The sequence below is a fragment of the Cornus florida genome, unplaced genomic scaffold (genome assembly GCF_030987335.1).
Source record: "Cornus florida cultivar Cherokee Brave unplaced genomic scaffold, ASM3098733v1 CherokeeBrave_3.0.0_Hap2_Chr01, whole genome shotgun sequence".
Lineage (NCBI taxonomy): Eukaryota > Viridiplantae > Streptophyta > Magnoliopsida > Cornales > Cornaceae > Cornus > Cornus florida.
Genome location: NW_026775571.1, coordinates 80,029,841 through 80,054,340, shown reverse-complemented (window position 1 = coordinate 80,054,340; position 24,500 = coordinate 80,029,841). Strand labels below are relative to the sequence as shown.

The 24,500-nt window shown below is 37.2% G+C and overlaps 1 protein-coding gene across 1 annotated transcript; it reads right to left on the bottom strand.

Moving 5' to 3' along the window:
* Positions 1-60: 60 nt before the first annotated feature.
* LOC132302532 (mitogen-activated protein kinase homolog MMK1) lies at positions 61-24,500 on the bottom strand. Its single transcript, XM_059799427.1, has 6 exons — positions 24,126-24,500; positions 22,435-22,564; positions 15,857-15,994; positions 6,845-7,177; positions 2,285-2,465; positions 61-608 (listed from the first exon to the last, which is right to left on the bottom strand). Exons 1-6 carry the CDS (start codon positions 24,350-24,352, stop codon positions 433-435), a joined length of 1,185 nt encoding a protein of 394 aa, XP_059655410.1. The 5' UTR covers positions 24,353-24,500; the 3' UTR covers positions 61-432.

Sequence of the window (24,500 nt, the reverse complement as noted above, 5' to 3'; positions counted from 1 at the left end):
GCCCTAGAACAGTCGAACTAGAGCGCAAAAACCTAACAATGAACATTGTAGGATTAAAAATTATTCTAGCACCCAAAAAATAAATTATGGTTTGATTAATTTCTTGTGTTTTGAATAATTGAAGGCTTCGGAAGAACCTAGAATTAAAAACACAAAAAAGAAAAAAACCTAAAGACCAGAATTCCAGCGTCAGTCTGTTTTTTTTTTTTTTTGACCTGACGTTAGGCTACAATAAATTAAAAGTACAAAAGGAAAGCACCCATACAAATCCCCTTTTAGTTCTCAGTACTCAGAAGTCAGAACTCTGCCCATAATAAAATGTATCATTTTCAAAGCCATCCAGGTTTCGGATGGAACATATATACATGAAGAAATAGATCATTAATCATACAAATCTTGAACACCACACTGATTAAAGCCACAATATTCAAATCACATGCGATGATACTCGGGATTAAATGCGAGAGCCTCTCTGTAAATCAGCTCCTTCATCTGTTCCTCACTCAGAGCATGCTGCTCAAAGTCGAAGTTGAATGGAGTCATGCAGGTTGGTTCATCGCTAATATCGTGGAGTGACGTTAGGTAGGGATGTGCTAGTGCATCTTCCACTGAAACCAATAAATTTTGAAGAAAGGAATTAAATCTTTGTATCAATGACCAGAGATAATTATTCAAAAAATAAATGCCTCTAAACAATGCAAACATATGTTGACAGTGGCTAAAAATCAACTGGCACATGACAGTTCAGGTCAGACTTTCTTAATGCAAATTAATAAATTATGGTCACCCAACCAAGCAAGGGAATAGATTGCACTATTTCTTTGTTTCTGCAATCAGAAAAAGCTAAAATGTGAGCAACCATTGGAGCCTCTCAGATATGAACTTTCAGTTCCCACTTGCGATAAATTACAGTTCCTTTTAAAGAAAGACACCAACTACTAGTATAGGAGCTCCCAAAAACCGAAATGCACACCAAAGATTTATTCAGCACGAAACAGAGAATCTACTTTCACTTATAATTTGGACCAAAAAATTCAATAACTTTGGAAAAGGCATCAACAATATATTCAAATTCTCTCTCTGCTTCTTTTATTAAGTTAAATTATTTACCACAACTTTAACGAATTATAGAATGTACAATTATGCAATTGGTTTAAAACCAAATATCTAACAGAACTACTTAAAGAATACTACAAAACCAAAAATGACCCCATAAATGGTATCAGAGCCGATCCCGGGCAGGGGTGATTGTTACGTCCCGCATCGCTTAGTGGGGAGAAGTTCTTGACATTTATATGTGTTGACACCCCTTAGCCATGTACATACATTTTAAGGAAAATCATGAGCACTGAAAGGAGTTTGTGTAAAGGGGACAATATCTACATGGTGCAAGGTGGGTCGTGACAAATGGTATCAGAAGCGATCACGTTTGCTTGGTTAGATGATATCTTACCATTGACTTTGTGTGCTGAACATCTTTTTCGTTGGCTTTCCCCTTTACTTTAGTTGTTATGTTCCCCCAAAAGGAATGATTTCCCCTATTTGTAAGCTCTAGCCTTCCTCTCGATCCGAAAATGTGGGGACGTGCACAAGCCATGTGGGTTAGGCTAGCGAGAATGCTGGGTCCCAATAGGGGGGAAATTGTTATGTCCCATACTGCCGTGGGGGGAGAAGTTCCCGACATTTATATGTGTGGACACCCTTTAACCATGTAGACACATTTTGAGGAAAACCATGAGCACCCGAGAGGGGAGTGTGCAAAGCGGATAATATCTACATGGTGCGGGGCGGGGCGGGTCGTGACACTTGGAACCTTCCAGGATTAGTTCACAACTTGGGATAGAAAATAGAATTATTGGGTGAGAATTAAGGAATGGCAAATAATAAATAAATGGTAAGAAACCAAGAGAAGATTTCTAAAAGGGAGGGGGAGAGAGAGAGAGAGAGACATGAAAAATAGACGAAAGGTGCAACATGGATAACCAACCCAACTCCAATAACAAGACAAATGCAGAGATGAAAGAAACAAAAGTTTATTAAGATGCAAAAACTTGTACAAATAATTATGACATATCATATCCACAATGAAACCACAGGTTTATTTGATACACGTCAAATACAGATATCATATACACCTACTTGCATAAATGTGTACATACAAAAAAGTGGCAACATACATGCACTAAATTAACATATAGCTAGTGTCAATATGCACTCCAATTTAAGCCAATGAATGTTGCAACAAAAATTATGACATTTTTTGGGGGCTTGGAAAAAACATTACCTGTAATCCTCTGTCTAGGATCAAATGTTAGCATTTTCTCAACAAGATCAATAGCTGCAGGGTGGACACGTGGAAATTTCTCAGTAAGTGACTGGCGACGATAAGGAGGAAGTTGACGAATGTATCTCTTTGCATTTTCATTCAAAAACCCCAATTCAGCCTCTGATGGTGTGCCAATCAGCTGCAATGGGATTTTTGTTAATCATACTGGAATATGGATGATAGTGTATGAACATTACTCAAGTATGCTGGTAATACTGCGAAGATGGTTTTTAAGGATGTTAATCAACAGCAAGTCTGCCACTTGTATTATTACTGAAATATGGTTTCATGGGGGTGGAATTTATGGAAGCACTTTTATATGCAAAAACATTAATCATGTTATGCTATGTTTGCCCTAAACCTGGCTTTTCATTAGTAAATGTGTTGTCCTAAGCCCATGTAATTGGACTTATCAACTCCAACTGAAATGCAAAATTCAATTACAGGCTGTAAAAAGCCGGGTTATCTTTTAGTGCAAATAATGATGCAGACAAAGCAAGATTTGCAAATTTCACTTCAAAAGATACAAATATTACCACTTTGATTAACATAAAGAAATAATGTAATGGAAATTTTATTTATAAAGAGTAATGATATATCCTCCGACTAAAACGTCCGACTTTTCATCCGACTCCTACGTGGCTATGCCACGTCCGACCATCAATCTCAAATTTTTTTTTCCTTTTTAGCGCGTGATAGAGAAACAGAGCTTGGGAAGCAAAAGTTACGATCTCTCTCTTCGATTTCTATCCCCGATTTCCCCTCCCTCTCACTCTCTCCTCCTTTCTCTTCTTCTTCTTCCTCCTTTATTGCTATATCGCCACTATCTCCTCTCCTTCCTCTCTTTGATTCTGGGTTGCTCTTCGATTTCACAAAATCAAAGAGAGAAAACAAAGCATTTGTCTTATGCTGGTTCCTAAAATCAAAGGGTGTGGTTCGTAAAATCAAAGGGTAAAAGAACATATAAACAGAGCTCTCGCTCTTTGATTGAAGGTACAAATTCAATTTTTCTGAGAGGTGTCATTTCAAGTTCTAAACTGAAAAAAAAAAAAAAAAAAAAAAACCTAGTTCTGCTTCTCTTCGAGGAAAAGAATTGTTGTCTTCAATCCTTTCCCAATATGAACCAGACCCCATCTTCGCTCCTTTCTCCTGTGTTTTCTCCATCTTCACCAGCTACATACAAGTTTGAAAATTTCTCCATCTACTGATTCAAACACACAATATAAGTGCATCATCTTTGTTCTGATCTGATGTGCAAATCAATATTATGGTATGTTTTCATTTTTAATTTTGTGTAAAATTTAGAAGGCTTGATAAATGATTACTTGGGATTAGTCTGTTCAAATGGTTGAGATTGAAGGAAATTGATTTAGAAGTAATTAAAAGTTGGACATAGGCTAAATAGGAAATTAGAGTTTGTGATTAAGTAAAATGTACATAATTGAAGATCCAAAACTAAAATTGTTGCTAAGACAATTGTTATTCAATATTGTTGTTGCCCATCATAGGCATTCTCAGAATAGTTATGTAGGTGCTCTTCACAAATTCTAATCTCTGAACATATTTTTCTGCAGGGTAATCAACTTACTGAAAAACATGGCAAAAGAAGAACAAGATCAAAGTTAAATGTGGCAGAAATTGAAGCAAAGAGAGAATGGATAAGCTGTCCTTGAAGACTACACTGCAAGAGGCTAATGATATGGGCATACTTTGCTTAAAATCTCCTGCCTTTTGCCTACTTATGGTTGTTTGGATGTAGTGACAACTTTTTGCATGTGTTTGTGGGTTGGTTTTTTGGTTGCCATCATATGAACTCATGTTGGAATATATTTTCATACAATGCAACCTTGTAATCCTGCTATTGTCAATTCAATTGTTAAAGTCAAGTTCAATAAATTGAATTTTGATCAGTAAACTGACTTCTGAATTCAATTCAATGTTATATTGGAATAATTGGTTCAAAGAGTTGCTGCTTTTATGGGATAAGACGTAAGAGGAGGCAGATAGGGTTGTTGAGCCTTGTTGCTTACCTATCAGTTGGGATTTATGGAGAAGTTGTAACAATTTTATTTTTCACAATAGAAATGTGGATGAGAAGGAATTTTTTTCTACTTCTATCAAGTAGTGGGATGAGCACAGGGAGCAACCCTTCATCATAATAGTGCATCTGGACCCTTGCAGGGATTCCAGTGCTTCTCCTGAAAAACTGAAAAATGGCAGCCTTCAGTTGTTGGGTATTTTAAGTTAAGACTTTGATGTTGCTTTTATGTCGTCTAGAGGGATACACAACAGCATATTATTGAAGTTGCTGTAATTAAATCATCTACACCTTTTGGATGGGAAAAATAAAGAAAGAAAAAAACCCTCTAGATCTCACTCTTCTTTTGCAGCAATCTGCGAGGTGTGGCTCATCTGTTAGCCCAAATTTTTAACAATGTTTTAAGCCCCTTTAGTGGCTGCATTAGCTACCCAATTTGCTTCCAGAACCATGTAAGAAACATCATAATACTCCATGAATTAATTTTCAGCTAAGAAATCCAAAACAAAATATCATTTATATTATGTGTGTCAAATATTTGAACAACTTATCATTAAGAAAGCACATTCCACCACAACTCGGTATAAAAGGAAAAATAATGGAAAAAAAAAAAAAAGAAAGAAAAAAAAAAAAAAAAAGAGAAGAAGAAGAAGAAGAAGAAGAAGAAAGAAGTAGTTGATACACAACTTGCAACAAGCTTGTATTTAGCTGGTGACGATGGAGAAAACACAAAAAAGGAGCGAATATGGGGTCTGATTCATATTGGGAAAGGATTGAAGACAACAAATTCATGGTCAAAGAGATGCAGAACTAGGATTTTTTTCCTTTTCGATTTAGGTTCGTAAAATGTTTTCCTTGTAAAACATTTTCTAAAAAAACATTTTCATGTAAAATGTTCTTTTTATTTTCCAGTGTTTGGCAATGGTCCATAAAATATTTTCTAGATCAACTTTTGTTCACAATTAACTCTTTCTTTCTTCAGTGTTCCTCACCAACAAGGAATAGTACCCCCTAAACCATCCCCCCCTCTCCCCTTGTTACTCTCTCTCTCCCTACGCTAAACCATTCCTCCCTCTCCTTCTCGTGACATTCTCTCTCCACTCTCCTGTTATTTTCTCTCTCTCTACATTAAACCATGCCTCCCTATCCTTCTCGTTACTTTCTCTCTCCACTCTCTCTCTATACCTGGAACATGCTCTCGACCCAAATATGTTCCTCAACCAACCCAAATTTGTATCCCTCTTTCTTGCTCCTCTCTCTATGTATACATATAGAGAGAGAAAACTGAAGATTAGATTTTTAGATTGGGAGGACTGAAAAAGATTAGTTGTTAAGAGGGGCATAAGGGTTCAATAAGAATACGGATGGTTAGATGACCAAGGTAGCATGTGGAAAATGACTTACGGAAACTTTTTTGGTAAATCATTTTCAGTAATTTGGGGGTAAAATGATTTACATGGAAAATAATTTCCTAACTTTGGAATCTCCCAACCACCAGAAAATGAGGAAAATGATTTCCAAAAAATATTTTACAGGGAAACAAACGGAGCCTTAGAACGTGAAACAATCTCTTGCAAAAATTGAATTCATAACTTGAATCTTTTTTTACCCTTTGATTTTACGAACCAGCAGAAGACATAATGCTCTGTTTTCTCTCTTTGATTTTGCGAAATTGAAGAGAGCCAGAATCAGAGTGATAAAGGTGGAAGAAAAGAAGAGAGGAGGTAGGGGGAAATCGGGGATAGAAATCGAAGAGAGAGATTGTAACTTTTGCTTCCCAAGCTTTGTTTCTCTCTCCCGCGCAGGAAAAAAAAGTTGAGAATGCTATTCTGACATGGCGATGCCACGTCGGAGTCGAATGAAAAGTGGGACGTTTTAGTCAGATGATGTATCATTACTCTTTTATAAATTCACATGATTAGAAAGTCAATTCTTTAAGAAAGCACACAGAAAATTAGAAAGAGAAGGGAAGCTGATGGTATTATTTAGCTCTCTTGTTTGCAAATAGTCAGTTACACAACAAACTTCAGCGTGAATCACGAGATAAACTATACTTCTCTTTTGCTTGAACATTTACCTCAAAAAAGAAGATAAAAAGTTGCAACACATGCAAAATCTTTTGGAAATCAGCAAAGTACTTTACAATTGCGAAGGTTCACTTGAATGTATACTACATTAAAAACAAGGACTCCACAAAAGTACATGAAAAATATTAAAATGGATACAGAAAAAGAAAATGAAGCCTATTATTTTGAAAAAACCATATGCATATTTTATGTTCATGTAGTTAAGGACTTTTTTTTTTTTGGGGGGGGGGGGGGGGGGGGGGTGTGGTTCTTTCAACATCAAAGAATTAAGAACATAATAGAGGTATTCAGAAACCAAAACTGGCCAATGATAAAAAGCTAATGAAAATGGTAAAACTGTCGGATGATCCTAACAACTAAGAAATTAACAATACGTATGCTGCTGAAACTCACCTCCATAAGCAGGCGTAGCTGGTGCACATGATCTCTTCCAGGAAAAAGAGGCTTCCTATCCATTAGTTCCATGAAAATGCAACCAACTGACCACACATCAATGGCGGCAGTATAATCTGAAGAATTTAACAACAGCTCTGGTGCCCGATACCATCTTGTAACAACATATTCTGTCATAAAATCAGTTTCTGAAGTGACACGGGCTAGTCCAAAATCACATATTTTTAGATCACAATTGGCATTCAAGAGGAGATTGCTAGGCTTTAAGTCTCTATGCAGCACATTCGCGGAATGTATGTATTTTAACCCACGGAGTATCTGATACAAGAAATACTGCACAAAGCATTAAAGTGGTTATTTAGGTCCTCAGGCTGATTAATATGGTAAATTTAGAAACTATGAAAAAAAAAAATGGAAAATTTAGAAGTATGATTCTGAAACATTATAATACATGCAAAAGTAAATAATAATGCCAAATCGGTAAGACAAAAAGAATTTTCAATTGAAAGGCCAAACCAGGGATAAAATAAGCCAAAAAATCCTCTAAATGTTTTTTACTCTATCGTCATGCTTTCACTTCAGATTAAGAAATAAGTACCAAGTCAATTACAAGTTCATGGAACTACTTGGATTAATTATGTATCTCTATACTGTTACAATGTTACCATATTCCAACCACTCACAATATCGACATTACTGAAAGATGACGTAAATAATAGCTTAGCCATACATTTTGTTCCAGTCGATTTAACTACAAATGTATATAACACTGGTCATACAATTATCTTAACCCTGCACAGGAGATCTAGGAAGAAACTAGGAATAGAAAACTGAACCTGTTTTGTGACTCCTGTCAAACAGTCTAATTGAAATTACAAGAAAACACAAACCCGTAACACTCATGTATGGCTATAAATGAACCGAGTTGTTCGTGAATAGCTCATGAAATATATGGTATCAATACCTTATATAAACAGGCTAAACAGCTTACAATTCCCATAAAAAAGGCCCAACCTTTTAATGATTTTGTAATCACATGTGAATCCCACCCAACCCAACCCAAATACCTTGGTATCTCTTCAAAAACAAAACCAAATTAGCTGAAGTCCATTATCACTCCAATGCCCATCTTTTATATATATGTATCTAACCCTAGTGAGCGGCGATGGACTTTCAGACCACCAATCAGTGATGGATGCAATTTCCATAGATGACCGGCGATCATTTTCAACGTTCACTCTCTTTCTCTCTCAAACTCTTTCATGTAATTTGAGGTCTTAATCTGTTTCCAAAGTTTTCTACTGAGTGCTTATTGTGGGCTTACTTCCAAAGCGCTTCTTTTAAAATTTGGCATCTGCATCTTACCCTGATAAGTGACAAAAACCATCTTTAAAATATAAGTTGGTTTTCATCATATACACTGTTTCCTCTCTGGTTACAGTTTCTTTCAAATTATAAGTTATTTATCCTTTCTTGGTCTCTATCTATCTATTTCGCTCTCAAAATGTTATGTGTTCCTTACCACTCGTAAGGCGTTGACGAGTTCTATACGAGTTTCCTAGCCGAGCTGAGCTTGAGTTTTCCCAAACATAGACGAGTCAAGCTCAAACGCCATTTTAAGAGCTCGATTCGAGCTGACGTGTGAATTTTAACCAAGGTATAACTTTTTGATCAGAGGTGGAATCGATCATCAAAAGAAGAATTAGGCCAAAAGTTAGGAAACATTCTGGAAAATAGAACTTCAATCGAAGAGAACTGAGCCGAGCTTAAACACACCACTACTCAGTTCAGCTCATTTACAGCCCTACACCTAGGACACAACATCTCATTGTTGTCCTGTCAAACAGTCTAATGGAAATTAGAAGAAAAAACTAATTAATTTGTAACACCCATGACCCAACCTCAATCTTGGTGCTCCCCTGCTCACCCAATTTGTGGTTTTCAGGCGGCGTGTCACCGTGTTGACTATCTCTCTTCTTTTTTTTGATAAGTAAAAATGTATAGAGAGCGTTCAAGAGGGCAACGCGCCCCTAGAAAACACAGAGGCCGAAGCCAAAGCCAAAAGAAGGATCCTAAGGACCCTCAGAGGCCAAGAATTCAACAATCTCCTCTATAGAAGTACAAAATCTGTCCATAGCCCAACAAAAAACGAAGCTAATAATACGGAATTTCAAAGTTCCTCTGGGAGACTCCTCCCCATCAAAAGATCTGTTATTTTGCTCCTTCCAAATGCACCACCAAACACATAGAGGAGCTACCCTCAAAAAAAAATTGAGCGTGGGAGCCCACCCCAAACCCTCTCCAAGAGTCGATCAAACCTCTCGTCGTTTGGGGCATAACCCACTGCACTCCAAACAAGCCAAAAATCAAACTCCAGCAGTCGTGAGCCACTGGGCAATGCAACAACAAGTGATCCACTGACTCACCATCCTTTTTGCACATGCAGCACCAATTCTTCTAAGGTAATCAAGTGTAAGAATCTTACCCCTAGTTGCAGTCCAAGCAAAAAAAGCCACTTTGAGGAGAGCCTTCGAACGCCACCCCGTTTTCTAAGGGAAATCAATCCTTGAGAAACCCAAGAGGCAACAGAAGAAGGACCGAACCTCAAAATCTCCCCTGAGAAGATGGCACCCAATAGAGGGAATCTGGACCACCCCCATCCAGCGTCTGTCTATACAGCAGATCAAGAAAGTCAGAAACATCGTCCAATTCCCAATCATAAAAATGTTGTCAAAAACGCACATCCCAAGTAATCATTCCGCTATCAAGTTGATAACAGTCAACTACCCAAGCATGTTTGTCCACGACAATCCCAAAGAGCCTAGGGAACGAACAAGCCAACGGACGCTCCCCACATCAAACGTCCTTAAAAAACCGAGTGTCCCTGCCATCTCAAACTTTGAATCTGATGTGTTTCGAAAACTCATCCCAGCCCTTTCGAATGAACTTCCAAACCCCAACACCACCAGGTGATCTGACCACACAGGAGCACCACCCACCTCTCTCTTACCCAAAGCGACAAGAGATGACCCTCCTCCATAATCGATGCCTCTCCCCTCTAAATCTCCAAAGCTACTTCCCTAAGAGAGCCTTATTAATAGGGATCACCCTCTTAATACCCAAACCACCCAACTGGATAGGCCTCCCAACGAACAAGATGGTACTTGAACTCATCCCCTAACCCACCCCAAAGGAAGTTCCATTAAAGCCTTTCAATCCTTTCGGCCACGGTGGCTGGGATCTGAAAAAGAGAGAAATTATGTGGGAAGACTCGCCAATGTGCTCTTCATAAGGGTCGAAAGATACTGCTTCTTCCACCCAACAAGTCTCTTCTCAACCTAGTCTCAACCCCCCACCCTTCTTGACGGTGAACCCAGAGGTAAGCCCTAATAAGAAATGGGGAAAGAAGAGATCCCACACCCAAGCACCGCTGCAAGCTCATCAATGTTATGCACCTCCCCCACAAGGACTAACGAACTCTTCCCTACATTCACTTTCAGACCCGAAATAGCCTGAAAGCAAACTAAAGCACATCTCAAATATCTCATCTGGGACACATCAGCATCACAGAAGACCAATGTATCATCCGCAAACAACAAATGGGAAACCTCTATCTAATGATCTGAGTCTCTGCCCACCCTGAACCCCTAATGAATCCCAAATCCAAAGCCCTCCTCATCAACTTGCTAAGAGCCTCCATAACAATAATGAACAAAAAAGGAGAAAAAGGATCCCTTTGTCTCAATCCCCGGGAACTGTCAAAGAAGCCAGACAAAGGCCCATTCAACAACACCGAGAATCTCACTTACAAAATACAAAACTCAATCCACCTCCTCCATTTCACCCCAAAACCCAGCCTCTCCATCATATAAAGCAAAAAACTCCAACTAACATGATCATAAGCTTTCTCAATATCAAGCTTACATAGAACTCCTGAAACACCACTACTCAACCTAGCATCCACACACTCACTAGCAATGAGTGTTGAATCCAGGATCTACTGACCCCCAATGAAAGCATTTTGAGATTCTAAAATAACTCCATCTAAAGCATCCCTCAACCTCGCGGCAAGAACTTTAGCTATCAGCTTGTACAAACACCCCACCAAGCTAATAGATCTAAAATCCTTCACATCAGTGGCACCACCATTCAGTAGTTTATTTACCGAGAAGAGGTGTGGAGAGTGCAAAGAGCTCAAGGTGAGAAATTAGTGGGTGTGGGAAAAACTCTTGTTCTAGAGTTTTTACTCTCATTATATTTGAGAGGACACTTTGTGTGGTGAGAGAGTTTTTGTTTAGAACTTAGTATTTCCTTGTGAGTGATTGGATAAAAAAAGGTTGAGGGTTTGTGAGTGACATCTTTTTGTAATCCTCTATATTGTACGGTTTACAATTTCTAGTGGAAATCTGGCTCTCTATGGACGAAGGCGTGTTTTTGCCGAACCACGTATAATTTCTTGTCTTGTGGATTTGCAAGTAGAAGTCTCAGACATTGAGATTTGTGAATTCTAGCCAAGGGGGAGATTGTTGGAATTGTGGCTGAAATTCAACAATGACTCCTAATCTAGAAGGTCAATAATGTGGGCTACCAATTTTAGTCCTAAGTAGAAGCACCATCTACCTATTGTTTGTTTCACACTTGAAGAGTTAAATTTTGCTACACCTACCATTGACATTGGAAGGCTTACTTCTCCTATAAAAGGAGTGATGATAAAGAAAACAAACTCAAACCCACAAGACAATAAATTAGATGTGGTTCGGTAAAAACACGCCTTCGTCCACAAAGAGCCAGATTTTAATCGTACAATATAGAGGATTACAAAGAGATGTCACTCACAAACCCTCAACCCTTTTTCACCCAATCGCTCATAAGGAAATACTAAGTTTTAAACAAGAACTCTCTTATCACACAAAGTGTCCTCTCAAATACAATGAGTAAAAACTCTAGAACAGAGTTTTTCCCACACCCACTATTTTCTCACCTTGAACTCTTTGCACTCTCCACACACCTCTTCTCGGTGGTGTGTTGTGTGTCTTTAATTGCCTTCCACGCTTCTCCTTTTATAGGAGAAGAAGTAAGCCTTCCAACGTCAATGATAGGTGCAACAAAATTTGACTCTCCAAGTGTGAAACAAACAATGGGTAGGTGGTGCTTCCATTTAGGACTAAAATTGGCAGTCCACATTATTGACTTTCTAGATTAGGATTCATTGTTGAATTTCAGCCACAATTCCAACAATCTCTCCCTTGGCTAGAATTCACAAATCTCAATGCCCGAGATTCCTACTTACAAGTCCACAAACACTCCATTGGCCTTCCGTATACCAACTCCACATAACCCAAATCAAGTTATAAACAAACTCCACCTTGATTCCACGGCTAATGCATACATACAGCTATACCAAGTCAACATGATCAAGTGCCTCTGAAAAGGGACCTCAATAAAACCCCTTCACACGCAGGAATTTCCATCTCACCATCATTTGTTTGGAAACACGTCACCCCCGTCTCTATTTCATCCACCAATGAGACCCGTCGTAACATCTTGCTTTCACGTGCCCATTTCCAATCAAAAATTGAAGTCTGAGTACCGTTGGTACCCCTTACCAAATGATATAATCCACCACTCTTTTTTCCTCGCATCAACACCATGCAGCCTTTTGTAATTTTCATGACTCCCCCTACAATGGAGCACTTGCAGTCTATGGAATCCAACTGGCTCAAGGATATCAAATTACATTGCAACTTTGGTATGTAGGCAACGTCCCCCAAAGTGCATTCCACTCCACTAAACATTTTGATTTTTACCGTTCCCACACCCTACATGGTACACTTATCACCATTATGCATAGTCAAAGAACTATTCTCAAGTCCTTAAAACAAATCAAAATATTCTTTCACAAAGCAAATATGATTTGTAGAGCCCGAATCTAATATCCAGTCATGTTGAGTAAGAGTGTTACCTTGGGAAATTATGAGGGCATTTCCAAAGTATTCGTCTGAAACATATGTGATAGATGCATCATTCTTGCCACCATCTTCCTTTCCCTTTCCAAGTGGACAGTCCTTTCTGATGTGGGCCCATTCATGACATCTATGACACTGCTTGCCCTTTCCTCCCGTTGATCTAGACTTGCTATTCTTGGATCCACGGGTATACTGATCATGCTTCAATTGAGTTTTGTGGTGAGACTCTTCGCTAAATACAACTTCTCAAGCTTATCCCACAATTTTGGTGCCGAATTCTCTCCATTAACATTGTTAATGATATTATCTCCGATACAGAGCCGAATAGTGCAGAGACATCGCAGCTCTATATCTTCCCACTCATGGGCTGCCATATTTTCTGGCTAACCATCCATTCCCTTCAAAGCTCGGTGTAAGCCTTGTTGAACTAGGATGTCCTGCACTCTACTTTGGCAAAGAGTGAAGCTACCCTTGCCATCAAACCTCTCCACCTTAAATTGTGAAGCAAGATTACATTATCACCGGCCATGATTGTCACAAGTGCCCAAGACAAACAACACCAATGTTATGATAAAAAAGTCTAGACCAAGAATTTGGTTATTTCAGGCTTTTGATATTTTGGATTAAAATAGATTTTAAAAATAGGGATAAAATTGTCATTTTGCACCGTTTTAATGGAAAAGGAAATTGGGGTCTGAGTGATGGTTAATTTCGAAAAATATTTTAAGAGTGATATTTAGCCAAATCTGGGAGGTGTCTGTGAAATTAACCCAAAAAAAAAAAAAAAACTGATGCTCTCATGCTCTCGCTTTGTGTAACTTAGGACTCTCAAGTAATAAAATATTTTTCAATTATCCAAAGAAAAATAAAAAATAAAATGAACAAAAAAACAAATCCTCTATAACATATGACAAAATCACTTTAAAAAAAAAGGCACTCCCTCTTCACAATAATATTAACAATTACTAGAAGGTAAAGCCTATGAACCAACAAATGTGGAATCGTCCTTGCTAACTAGTGTCAATAACTCTTCCAATTAAAAGAGTAAGCTCAAAAGGTGCACATATTGTCTTCTTCTCCTTCAAAATAGGAAACGAGATTTCCAAAAACAAGTCATATTTAAACATAATAATATTTTACAAACATTACTAGGGTATATCATTGTATTTATGTCTGTATATACTATATACCATGCTCCAACATCATCAATGAGAAAATAATAGCACTACTGCCACCGGTTTTTAAGCAACTCAATGCCCTAGAGATAAGACATGAACGATCAACGTGCTACAATTGTCTAAGGCACTACTCATAAACACGTAAGTATTTGCACCAACTAGAAGCAAGCAGACTCATTCACCAACTGAAACTCATTAGCTAATAAGATCGAGTCAAGGCAGACTATTTCTCCTGTACTTCCTATGGCATCAAGGGAATTTTGAGCATACTTAACACTATAGAAGGAGGACCAGTAGACAGTATTCAGTGGATGATACAACATTAAAGGTTTACATCTTCAATTGCTTGTCTATACGATGTAGCAAATAATAACTCGCATTTGAAGTGGCAGCGAAGTCACTATACCAGAAGGCTAAAACAGATGCAATCACAGAAAGCAAAAACAATGATCTCTAAACAAACTATATGTAAGGAATGATTTAGGAATAATTTGTAGTGAGACACACAGCATTCCTTTAGTTTCATGTTTTCAATTGCTTGTCATGTGCACTAGGAAGCACGGACACTCCAAAATGGGCGAAGAATCCGTGTCCGACAAGTGTCGGACACGGACACGCCCCAACACGTGTCAGACACGCTAAAAAAAGTGTCTGGAATTTTTTATTTTTTTTGAATTTTCGGACACGGCTCGGACACTCCGCGGACGCGGACACGGCATGGACACTTCTGGAAATTTTTTTTTTGAATGCTGATATGTTCTTTTTTTTTTGGTTTTGTACTACCCTTTTGGTATTGTAAATGGTAAAAGTCCTAGGTCAAATGATGGATGGGAATAGATGATAGTACACTGACTTGTTTTTGTATCTTGTTTGGGGACTATTCTTTAGATTTTTGTGAATGTTAACTGTTAACAGTAAAGTCATGAATGTTAATAGTCCTTTCTGTCTATGCTTTTGTATTTGGAGTAAAGTTGCAATGATGATTAAATGATACTAGTTATTATTCTAATGTCTTATTTTTTATTTGGTTTTATAATTATGCAACATTGTTCTTTTATAGTTTATTAGTTATGAGTTATGATTTGTGCTTTTTTTTCATTGTGAGGTTGATGAAAAATAGTAACACTTAGTAATTTTTAAAAAACTACATCATATATATATATATATATATATATATATATATATATATATATACACTATTCGTCATGTCCGTGTCCTAATTTTTTTGGATTTGCCATGTCGCCGTGTCGGTGTCGTGTCGTATCTGTGTCCGTGCTTCTTAGCATGTGCACATCAACAAAACTAACCACCAAATGGAAGTGATATAAGTTCAAATTAAAGCTGCTAAAGCAGTGGAAAAGTAAGAGAAGTTGATAACACAACATGAAAAGGCATGATGTTCTCACAATTCAACATAAAAAAGGCCTGCAGAGTGAAATGGAAAATGTGGAGCAAATCCAGGATAGTTGAGATACATCATCACTCTAACAGAATTCATTTTGTATACTGTTAACCACCATCTACTGTAAAAGCTTAAGCTGTTACAGATGGTGTAACTTAGATATTTAAATCCTTCAAAACGGGCCCTCATGTGTGGCCTTCTATTTGGACCAACACGTGTTCCAATTTTAATTATCAGGGTTTAAACACATGAACTTGCTTGCTCTAATTCCATGTTAACCACCATCTAATCTAAAAGCTTAAGTTGTTAGAGAGGGTGTAATTTAAATATTTGAATCCTTCAACATATACTATCCAGAAGTCAAGAAATATAAGGCCTTCAGAACATATCGAAGAGGTAACAATAGCTTTTGTGAATTACGAACATTCTTTGGAAGGAACTAAATATTTAATTTTTAAACTAGAACCTGACAGTGCTCCTCTGATAATGCTTGATTGGAACGAATGATTTGGTGGAGATCAGTGTCCATAAGCTCATATGCAATGTAAACATCATTAAATATCTCCCTCTGAGGTGGCGGTATTATATCTCTTATTGCAACAACCTGCATTACAAAGTCACATTAATCAACTTGCATCAAGCTATAGCATCCACCTACTTCTTCCTGTAGAGGTTTTCTTTATGAGAGAAAAAATTAATACTAAAATGAAAGTAGTAAAAATAAAATCCCAAGACCCAATTAACACAAATCATATTACAGTCACGCATTTTAATTAAAATTGTAAAGTAAAAGGGTAACATAAAATGTAAATATAGCAGCAGGATGTTTTTGTGATATGAAACATCTCAATTAATTTGAGTTTCTCGATTTACAGATGTTTTACTTGCACACCTCACAAAATGAAGGTGGCAGGGTGAGCAACGGACATTATATATAAGGTCCTCCAAATTTGGATCTACGAGATATCAGGTTAACAGAATTATAAAATTCAGATTTGAAGATAAAACCAGAATATATGACAAAATTATGACGGAGATGAACCTCAACTAGTAACCAGGACATAAGAAGGATAATGAAGAAGATAGTACAAAGAGTTAATAACAGATGGAGAGAGAGAGAGAGAAATTTCCCTAAGCTATTACACTAATTCTTGTGAATATTTTTCCAATAACTGATACCAATATTTACATGAGGAACATATTGAAAATAAGATGAAAAATACAACACCACACAAGCCAAAAGAATTTAAGTGATTCACCTGCAATAGGCCTATCACCATGGCTAAAGATGATCAACACAGTTCAACAGAGCAACGGAGATTACATCAACATTAATTTTTATTAAAAAAAATCCACCAAAAACATATCCACTCTAAACCATAAACATGGTATAAAACCTAACACGAACTCTTTTAATTGGATAGATAATTTGTACCCAAATGTGAAACCTAAACAACAGACACAGAGTTGCACCGAACTCTTTCTCCATGAGGTGCACTCTAAGCTACATTGAGAATTATCCCACAACTTCCAGTACAAAATGTGCGCCATAGGAGGAAGGAACCCCTCCTTACCCTCCGTACAACCAATTTTTTTGACGAAGACCCTTTTATGGAGCAATGGAACAAATTTTTTGTTGGACAAAAAAAATGAAACTTTTCTCTCTTTTTTTCTTTCTTAAATAGAGAATTATGGAAAATTTAATTATTAGGATGATCATCTCAAGGAGGGTATCAACACAATCAGGATTAAGTATGTGCCTTCTTATTACCTCCTTCAGAACATGAGTAAGGAATAAATATATAATGAATGAACCCAAAACAATACATCCCATATTTGGACACACCCTCTCAATGCATAGGTTGCATGACTTGAGTATTCACATTACAAAGGTAGTCCATTTCTTTCTTACTGGAGTTTTGACTTAACATCGCAATGGCTGCCATTTATCCAGCATTTCATAAGCTTCGACTTCCACGTGCTAACCCAGCTCATTCTCAGGAAGTTTTTGGGCTCCCCAAATGCTATAATAACTAAAAGAAATGTTACACCAATACCTCCTTCCCTCACAACAAATACAGCTCCTCTTGTTTTCCTCCGACACTCCCCCAATACTCTCTGATAGATGTGAGATCATCACAGATTCCATCTGAAACCTTGATGCAACCGATCAACAAGCTCAGAATGTGTGAGAAACCACCTCTAATAGGACCTCCTTCCCTGATCTGGACAGAAATTTCTCCTTCCATCTTTGTACCTTTTTTCACAGCCAAAACAAATTACAGAGTACATCTGGAACTTGAGGAAACCCAGCAAATAGTTCATCAGAATGCACGAGCAAATCACCTCCTTTCCCACTCTGGAGTGGGTTACTCCTTCCACAGCTGCACGTTTCTTTACAGTTGCTCGTTAGTAGGTTTCTTGAAAGTTTGTCTCTTTGATTACCAAATACCCTATTAGGCTATCATTGTAGGTAAACCCAAATACTTATCATAACAGACCACTTAACATTGAAAACTTCCAACAATTTTTGCTCTAGCGGAAGACACATTCTTGCTATAAAGGATAGATAATTTTTCCAGGTTAAATTTTTCAACAGATGCCATCTCATTTCTGCAATGTGCCTCTTATCTTAAAGCAGTGCTCACCTCAGCCCTTTAGACAAAAGACTGTCATCTGCATACAAAAGATGATTTATGCTCAAACTATTTCTGGCCAAAGTCCCAGTGTCACCCACAGATCACCCTTTTATTCTCTGCTCACTGCAGAAGCAATGAAAACTTCCTGCTATGGACAAAAGCGCTCTGATTTTCTGGGATAATATGAGGGAAGACTGCTCAACCAGTTAGCTGCGAGCCTGCGACTTCTGAAATAATTCTGTAAAGTACATTACACAGCCTGTTTGATCTGTAGTAGGTAATATTTTGTGGACTCTTCACCTTAGGTATAAGAATCATATAGCAGACAGTACACTAATCCTTTTGAAAAGGAAAGCAGGCATACAATCAGGCTTTAGATGAGTGCATTTTCTTAAGGGCTTGATGCACTCCCTCATTGGAATTTCTGCATGAGAGTCCCGTCAAAGCTTGTTGTGACTCGACTCTCTTTAGTTGACCCTCTATTTGTCATTTCCAGTGGATGAGCCGCAATCTGATGCATTTAATTTTTTCACACACTTTGAACAGATTGGACCCCTACTGCTAAAATTCCAAGCTTCCACAATGGTCTATTTACATTTATCTTCCCTTGTCCACATCATTTCAAATCCTAATTCTACCCAACTTCCTCCAGTGCTTCTACCCACATTCATGTTTTTTGTGTTCATCAAGAGTGGTAGATGGTCTGAGACACTAATCTGCAGAAACGAAATCTACACTCACGGGAAAAATAGCACAGATCTAGATTATCGTGCCTGAACAATCTGAGACTCACAACTCTAGTGGTATTGCTTACCCTATTCCGTTCTGAAAGCCTATCTTTCTAGTGATAAACTCCAATTCTTCTGCACCCAGTTTCACTTCCATCTGCAAGGCGTCAAAAACTTCACTCCTCACTAAATCAAGGAGAGCAAAGCAATTCCAACTTATGGTATTCATTGCACTTGGTGGCATTAGAAACCAGTTGGCACCATCAATTGATGATTCCGTCGTAACACTCTCTTCTTCTGGTGGTCGTCCCAGTTTTAGCATATCTCCATATCAACAAGGCTGCATTTACCCACCTTCATCAACGATTTTCTGTTCTGATCAGTACCAGTCCTGTTCTTCGATTTCCTTCATGTATTATATCCTTCATTTGATTGTCCATTGCTGGGGGAATTATCACATCATCCTTGTGGGATTGAGCCACGGATACATCCACGAATAGCTTGAAGTCTTTGACCATCAAATGGCCCACCACATAAACTAGAACTCCCTACTGTGGACCAATTCCAAAGCCAAACCTTTCATCAGTTTGGTATAATTGTTAACTTATATTGGTCAGCATCAGTATTCTCAGATATCTTCTCCTACCATCCACACCTCCTTCAATGCAACATCCTCACTTCCATAACCTATTGCCTACCAGCTTTCCCCAGTATTCATACAGATGAGTAGCAAATAAAAAACCTGGATGACAATGGAGCAAAAGAAAACTGAATTTATGATGGTTGTTCACCAAACTCTTTAAAAATCACTAAACTCTTGTATGAATTCCAAGGCTCCACGCCCCTCTTTCAGGACCCTATATTTATTAAAATCATATTCAAACTCAATTAGGAAAGCAATTTTTTTTTTTTATAAGATTGATTTCAATAAAAAGTGCTCAAAAGGGGAGCGCAGCCCAAGAACAAAGGCAAGACCAAGATGGTCTACTATACAATCAAAGAATTCACAAAAGACACCATATCCCCCACTGACTTAAAATTAAATCCCTGAACCCAAAAAAATAGAGTATAAAGAATAGAGAACTTGAGCATCCATATCGGAACCACGACTCCATCAAAGGACCGCCTATTCCGCTCTTGCCACAACCCCCACCATAAACAAAGGGGTGCCACCCTCCACGCATCTCTAGCTTACCTCCACACTGCACACCCTCTCCAAGCCTCAAGCATGCTCTATGGGAACTCCGGCATGACCTACTAGACACCAAAAGGAGCAGCATATCCCAGCTGTCTCGAGCTACTGGGCAGTGCAAGAGAAGATGACTAACTGTCTCTTCATCTCTCTTGCACAAACAACACCAACTGACAAAAGTCTACCCACCAGGCATAAATCTCGATTCACCACAAAGCTAAAGTTCAAGTGTTCATCCACGATTCAGCCCTCCTCTCCTTCCTTTAAACCTAGACCCCTTCACAAATCCCCTTAACTGCTCCATCAAAAGTACCATTATCCCCTCTCAGAAAACCTGGGAGCACTCTCAAAACTTAAGGAAGAAAGGACTTGCACAGGAAAAACAAAAAAGTCTACTACAGGAATCCTAGTTCCAGAAGAAATCGGGTTTTGAGAAAGTTGTGAAATTTGTCAATTTCTTTCTCAAAAAGTAAACCCCAAAAAAAGTCCCAATAAAATTAGGAACTTGAGAAAAAATCCAATAACACATATTCCCCCAAGTACCTTTTATGTTTCTTACCAGTATATTATAGCTAAGAAATTAAACTTTCATAGGTAAAGAAAAGGGAATTGTCCAGTGCATCTCGTGCCTATGCAGGGCTCTGAGAATTGAAGAATGGAAACAAATCTAACTTCAGTTCTGGTATGGCACAAAACGGCTAGTTCTTGAGATCCAAACTCAGGTTCTTCTGCTTTGTCATTTTTACATTTGCACCCGGCCATGCAATGTATAAGAATGATGCTCTAAAAATTTTGGCACCAAATCAGGAAACAACCACTTATGATGATTCAAAAGGCTACCAAAAGGAGAAGAATGAGAGGAATGACAACAGCCCTAATTCCTGACCTCTAAAGGCAAACAAAAAAATTTCCCACAACACATCCTAGGTTAATGATCGGTATAAAAAGTCTACATGCTGCAAGTAAGATCTAGTGAAGTTCGTCTAAGTGTGTGCCATGTATTAGGTAATTCATTTGAAAATGGACATCTCCAAATAATAAGCATTTTATGTGTAATTGCACTCCAAATTAAAGAAGAAAAAAAAATCCTATATATAACTGAGCTTATTCTTATGTTCATGTGTAATAGAATAGAACGGAAATAGAGAATTATGTGGCTGACTGAATTCGTTTGGGATAAAGGCAATGATGATTATGATTCTTATATTGCATTTACTAGTGACTTTTCTAACTAAATCTATGTGTGTTCGCTTAATATATCCCACCTGATCAAAGCAATTTCGAATTAAAATATACCATGATTGTAATCAATAAAGATGTAGTGTCGCTGTTTAGGCAGCTTGTTCTTCTTTGGGAGCGCTCCCCTTTTGAGTGCCTTTAATGAATTTTTACTTATAAAAAAAATAATAATAATCATAATTAAAATGTTAATCTATATTAGGATTTTACTAAATAGCTGCTACTAAGAATTTAATTACTCTCATATACATTGATTTTAATCAGTAGCAATCATAATTAATATTGTAATCTATATTATGATTTTATTCAATAGTTACTACTAAGAATTTAATTAAGCTCTCATATGCACCATAATAATAATAATAATAATAATGATAATAATAACAAATAATAATAATAATATAATGCAAGATGTATTCAGTCAACGCTAGCCTTAAAAACAAAATGAAATTCCATAACATCGCTAGCAGTCTACCACTAAAGGTAAAAAGTAAGGAGTATTGAATTCTTCATCAGTTTTCTATTAGCTAACCAACTGATAAAAGTGAGATGCAGTAGTTTCTATCGTCACCACTAAAGCAAACCAAAGTGGACATTTACATGCCTATATAGATTGATGTAGCCTTCCCCACCTTATAATTTGAAATTCAGCTTGTACATGCCTAGTTCTATTAAATGCTGTCCCACGTAATATAACAGGATCTCAAAAGGAAAAAGGAAGGAACCAGATTTGACAAGTATTAGAGTCATACAGCAGTAATTTTATCCACGCAACAAGCAAATGCACATATAATGACGTTATAACATATTCTTAATAGAGTATATAGGAGGCATCATGCAATGCTATTCACATTTCCTTTCCCAAGGGGTTAGTTAATGGTAGTTCCGACAATGCTATTGGTTAGCAGCAGCTTGAGTAATTAATCATTAAAGTGATTCTTCTTTCTTAATTTGGTCATTAAACATTCAAATATTAAGACATTTCTTTTCCATTCATTGAAAGTTAAAAATCTCAGCACATAACAATCACCAAATAATGGAATAAAATTACTGAACTTTAATAGGTTCTAAAAATTATCAAATCCTAATCCATTATGATCTTGATTTCGCAAAAACACAGAAGAACAAAAAAAACAAAAAACAAAACAAAAAAAAAAAAAAAAAAAAAAAAAAAAAAAAAAAAAAAAAAAAAACCTTTAATGCAATGATTTCAATTGATCAGAAAAAGAAACTATCGCTCACTGACGTTTTCATGATCCATGTGACGGAGTAGTTTGATCTCGCGTAGAGTCCTCTTTGCATCAACTCTATTGTCGAAGGCATTCGCTATCTTCTTTATTGCAACGTGCTCATTGGTCTCTGAATTCAAGGCGGAACTAACGAAATAGAATTTACCATAAAAACATTAATAACTAGTTATAAATCACATAAAAGTCACATTTCCCAAAAAAAACATGAAAAGAAATTGAAGATGTTTATGTGAACGTTTGTATATTTTGATATGAACCTAATTATTCTAGTAATTATTTTATAATATAATAAAATATATATCAAATGCTTATGGTATCATGTTAAATATTTTTTTAAGTTTGAATTTGATTGATTTAATTAGGCTTGATTTAGGGAAAAAGTTATTGTTGTTGTGTGTGTATTGTAGATGATGCACAGGTATCGGTCATGGAATGAAATATTTGAGTTCAAGAGATTGAAAGCCACCCATAAAAGCGATCAATTAAGTGGACAATCACCCATGAGGAGATCAACTCTTTCATATTGCACTCCTTTGGCACCACGCACATGGTATATCCTTAAAAGTTAAGATGAAGCTCATGTAAAGTGTCGACAATTTTTATGACAGAATGGTGAAAATGGAGGAGAGAGCAAGAAAACATAGAAACAACAACAATGTTTTGCAAATCTTAAGGACAAACTGACCACTCAATCAAAATATCTTATTGTTTCTGTGGAGAAACTAAATTATGAGAATGTTAATTCAATATAAAGCAATGAGTTATTTAAGAACTTTTGACTTAGTGAGGAAGGAACGGTTATGGTTGTTTCTTTCAAGAAGGCTTTTATTTATTTTTTGTTAAGTAAAAAGTTTCTTTCAAGAAGCTGAGAACCGTGCAATGTAATTCTAATCATTATATTACAGAGTTGATTCTAGTAAGGTGGAAAGAAACCACGGGATAATGAATGAAGAGCCTTCGGGTTGGATGCTCTTACGTGGACAAATAAGGAGCTCAGAGTTAAGAATTATCCACCTCAAAAAACAAGGAGAAGAATCACCGGGGCACTTTTTATTTCAATTTTGTGTGTGTATATGTGTGTGTGTGTGTGTATGACAATAATTCTAGAGTTGTCCCCTCAAAATTTTCAAAACAAAATATATTAAAAATCTCCAAGAGAATTCCACTTTAAATCATTTAAAACCCAAACTCATGACCAAATCTAACACCTAACTAACTTATATTAGGGCTCTTCCTAAAAGATATCAGTAAAGTTGCAAGGACAATTTGCATTTGAGACCTCCCTGCAAATCAAAAGGCACCTAGAAGTAAAATTCTAGCTCCATTATGCTAATGATTTCTATAAAAAAAGTTACCATTAATTTGCTTAATCATTATTCATTATAGCACTTCTCTACACTAACGGTGTGTTAGTTTGAATCTTAATGAATTATAATTGAATTAGAAGGACATTTATTCTCTCTATACACACACACATATATATAGATGCCGTATGACATTCATCGTGAAAATGAAATGTTTGATTTCTTGAAGACAAATAGCACAAAAAAGTAATCAACTTGGACGATGATTATTAACGAAAGTGATCAGTTTTTCATATAATTCATGTCTCCGTCCTTTGTTATATACACACACAACAAAAACTCATAGATATATATAGAGAGAGAAAGAGTGAGAGAGATGATACCATACTATGCCGTACGCTCCTTTACCGATGGGCATGATGGGGGGCTTGTACTTGGCGGTGACTTCGAAGATGTTGCCAAATATGTTGTATTGGATGAATCGGCCACCGTGACTGAGCGCGGCCGGAATATTCTCGATCCCGGCCACCGGCTGCGGCGGTGGGTCAGATTGAGGAGGAGGGGCCGCCTCTGACATCACGGTGTCTGATGGCTGAGCTGGAGCATCCATTTTCTAAACCCTAGACTACGATTGGCTCTCAGTCTCTCCCTCTGAAGCGATTCCAGTTGTTGTTAGAATGCCATGTCTAATGTCTTAGCTGCGAATCTATATATCTCCCATATATGACATACTTTAATGCGTATCTGACTTTTTTGTC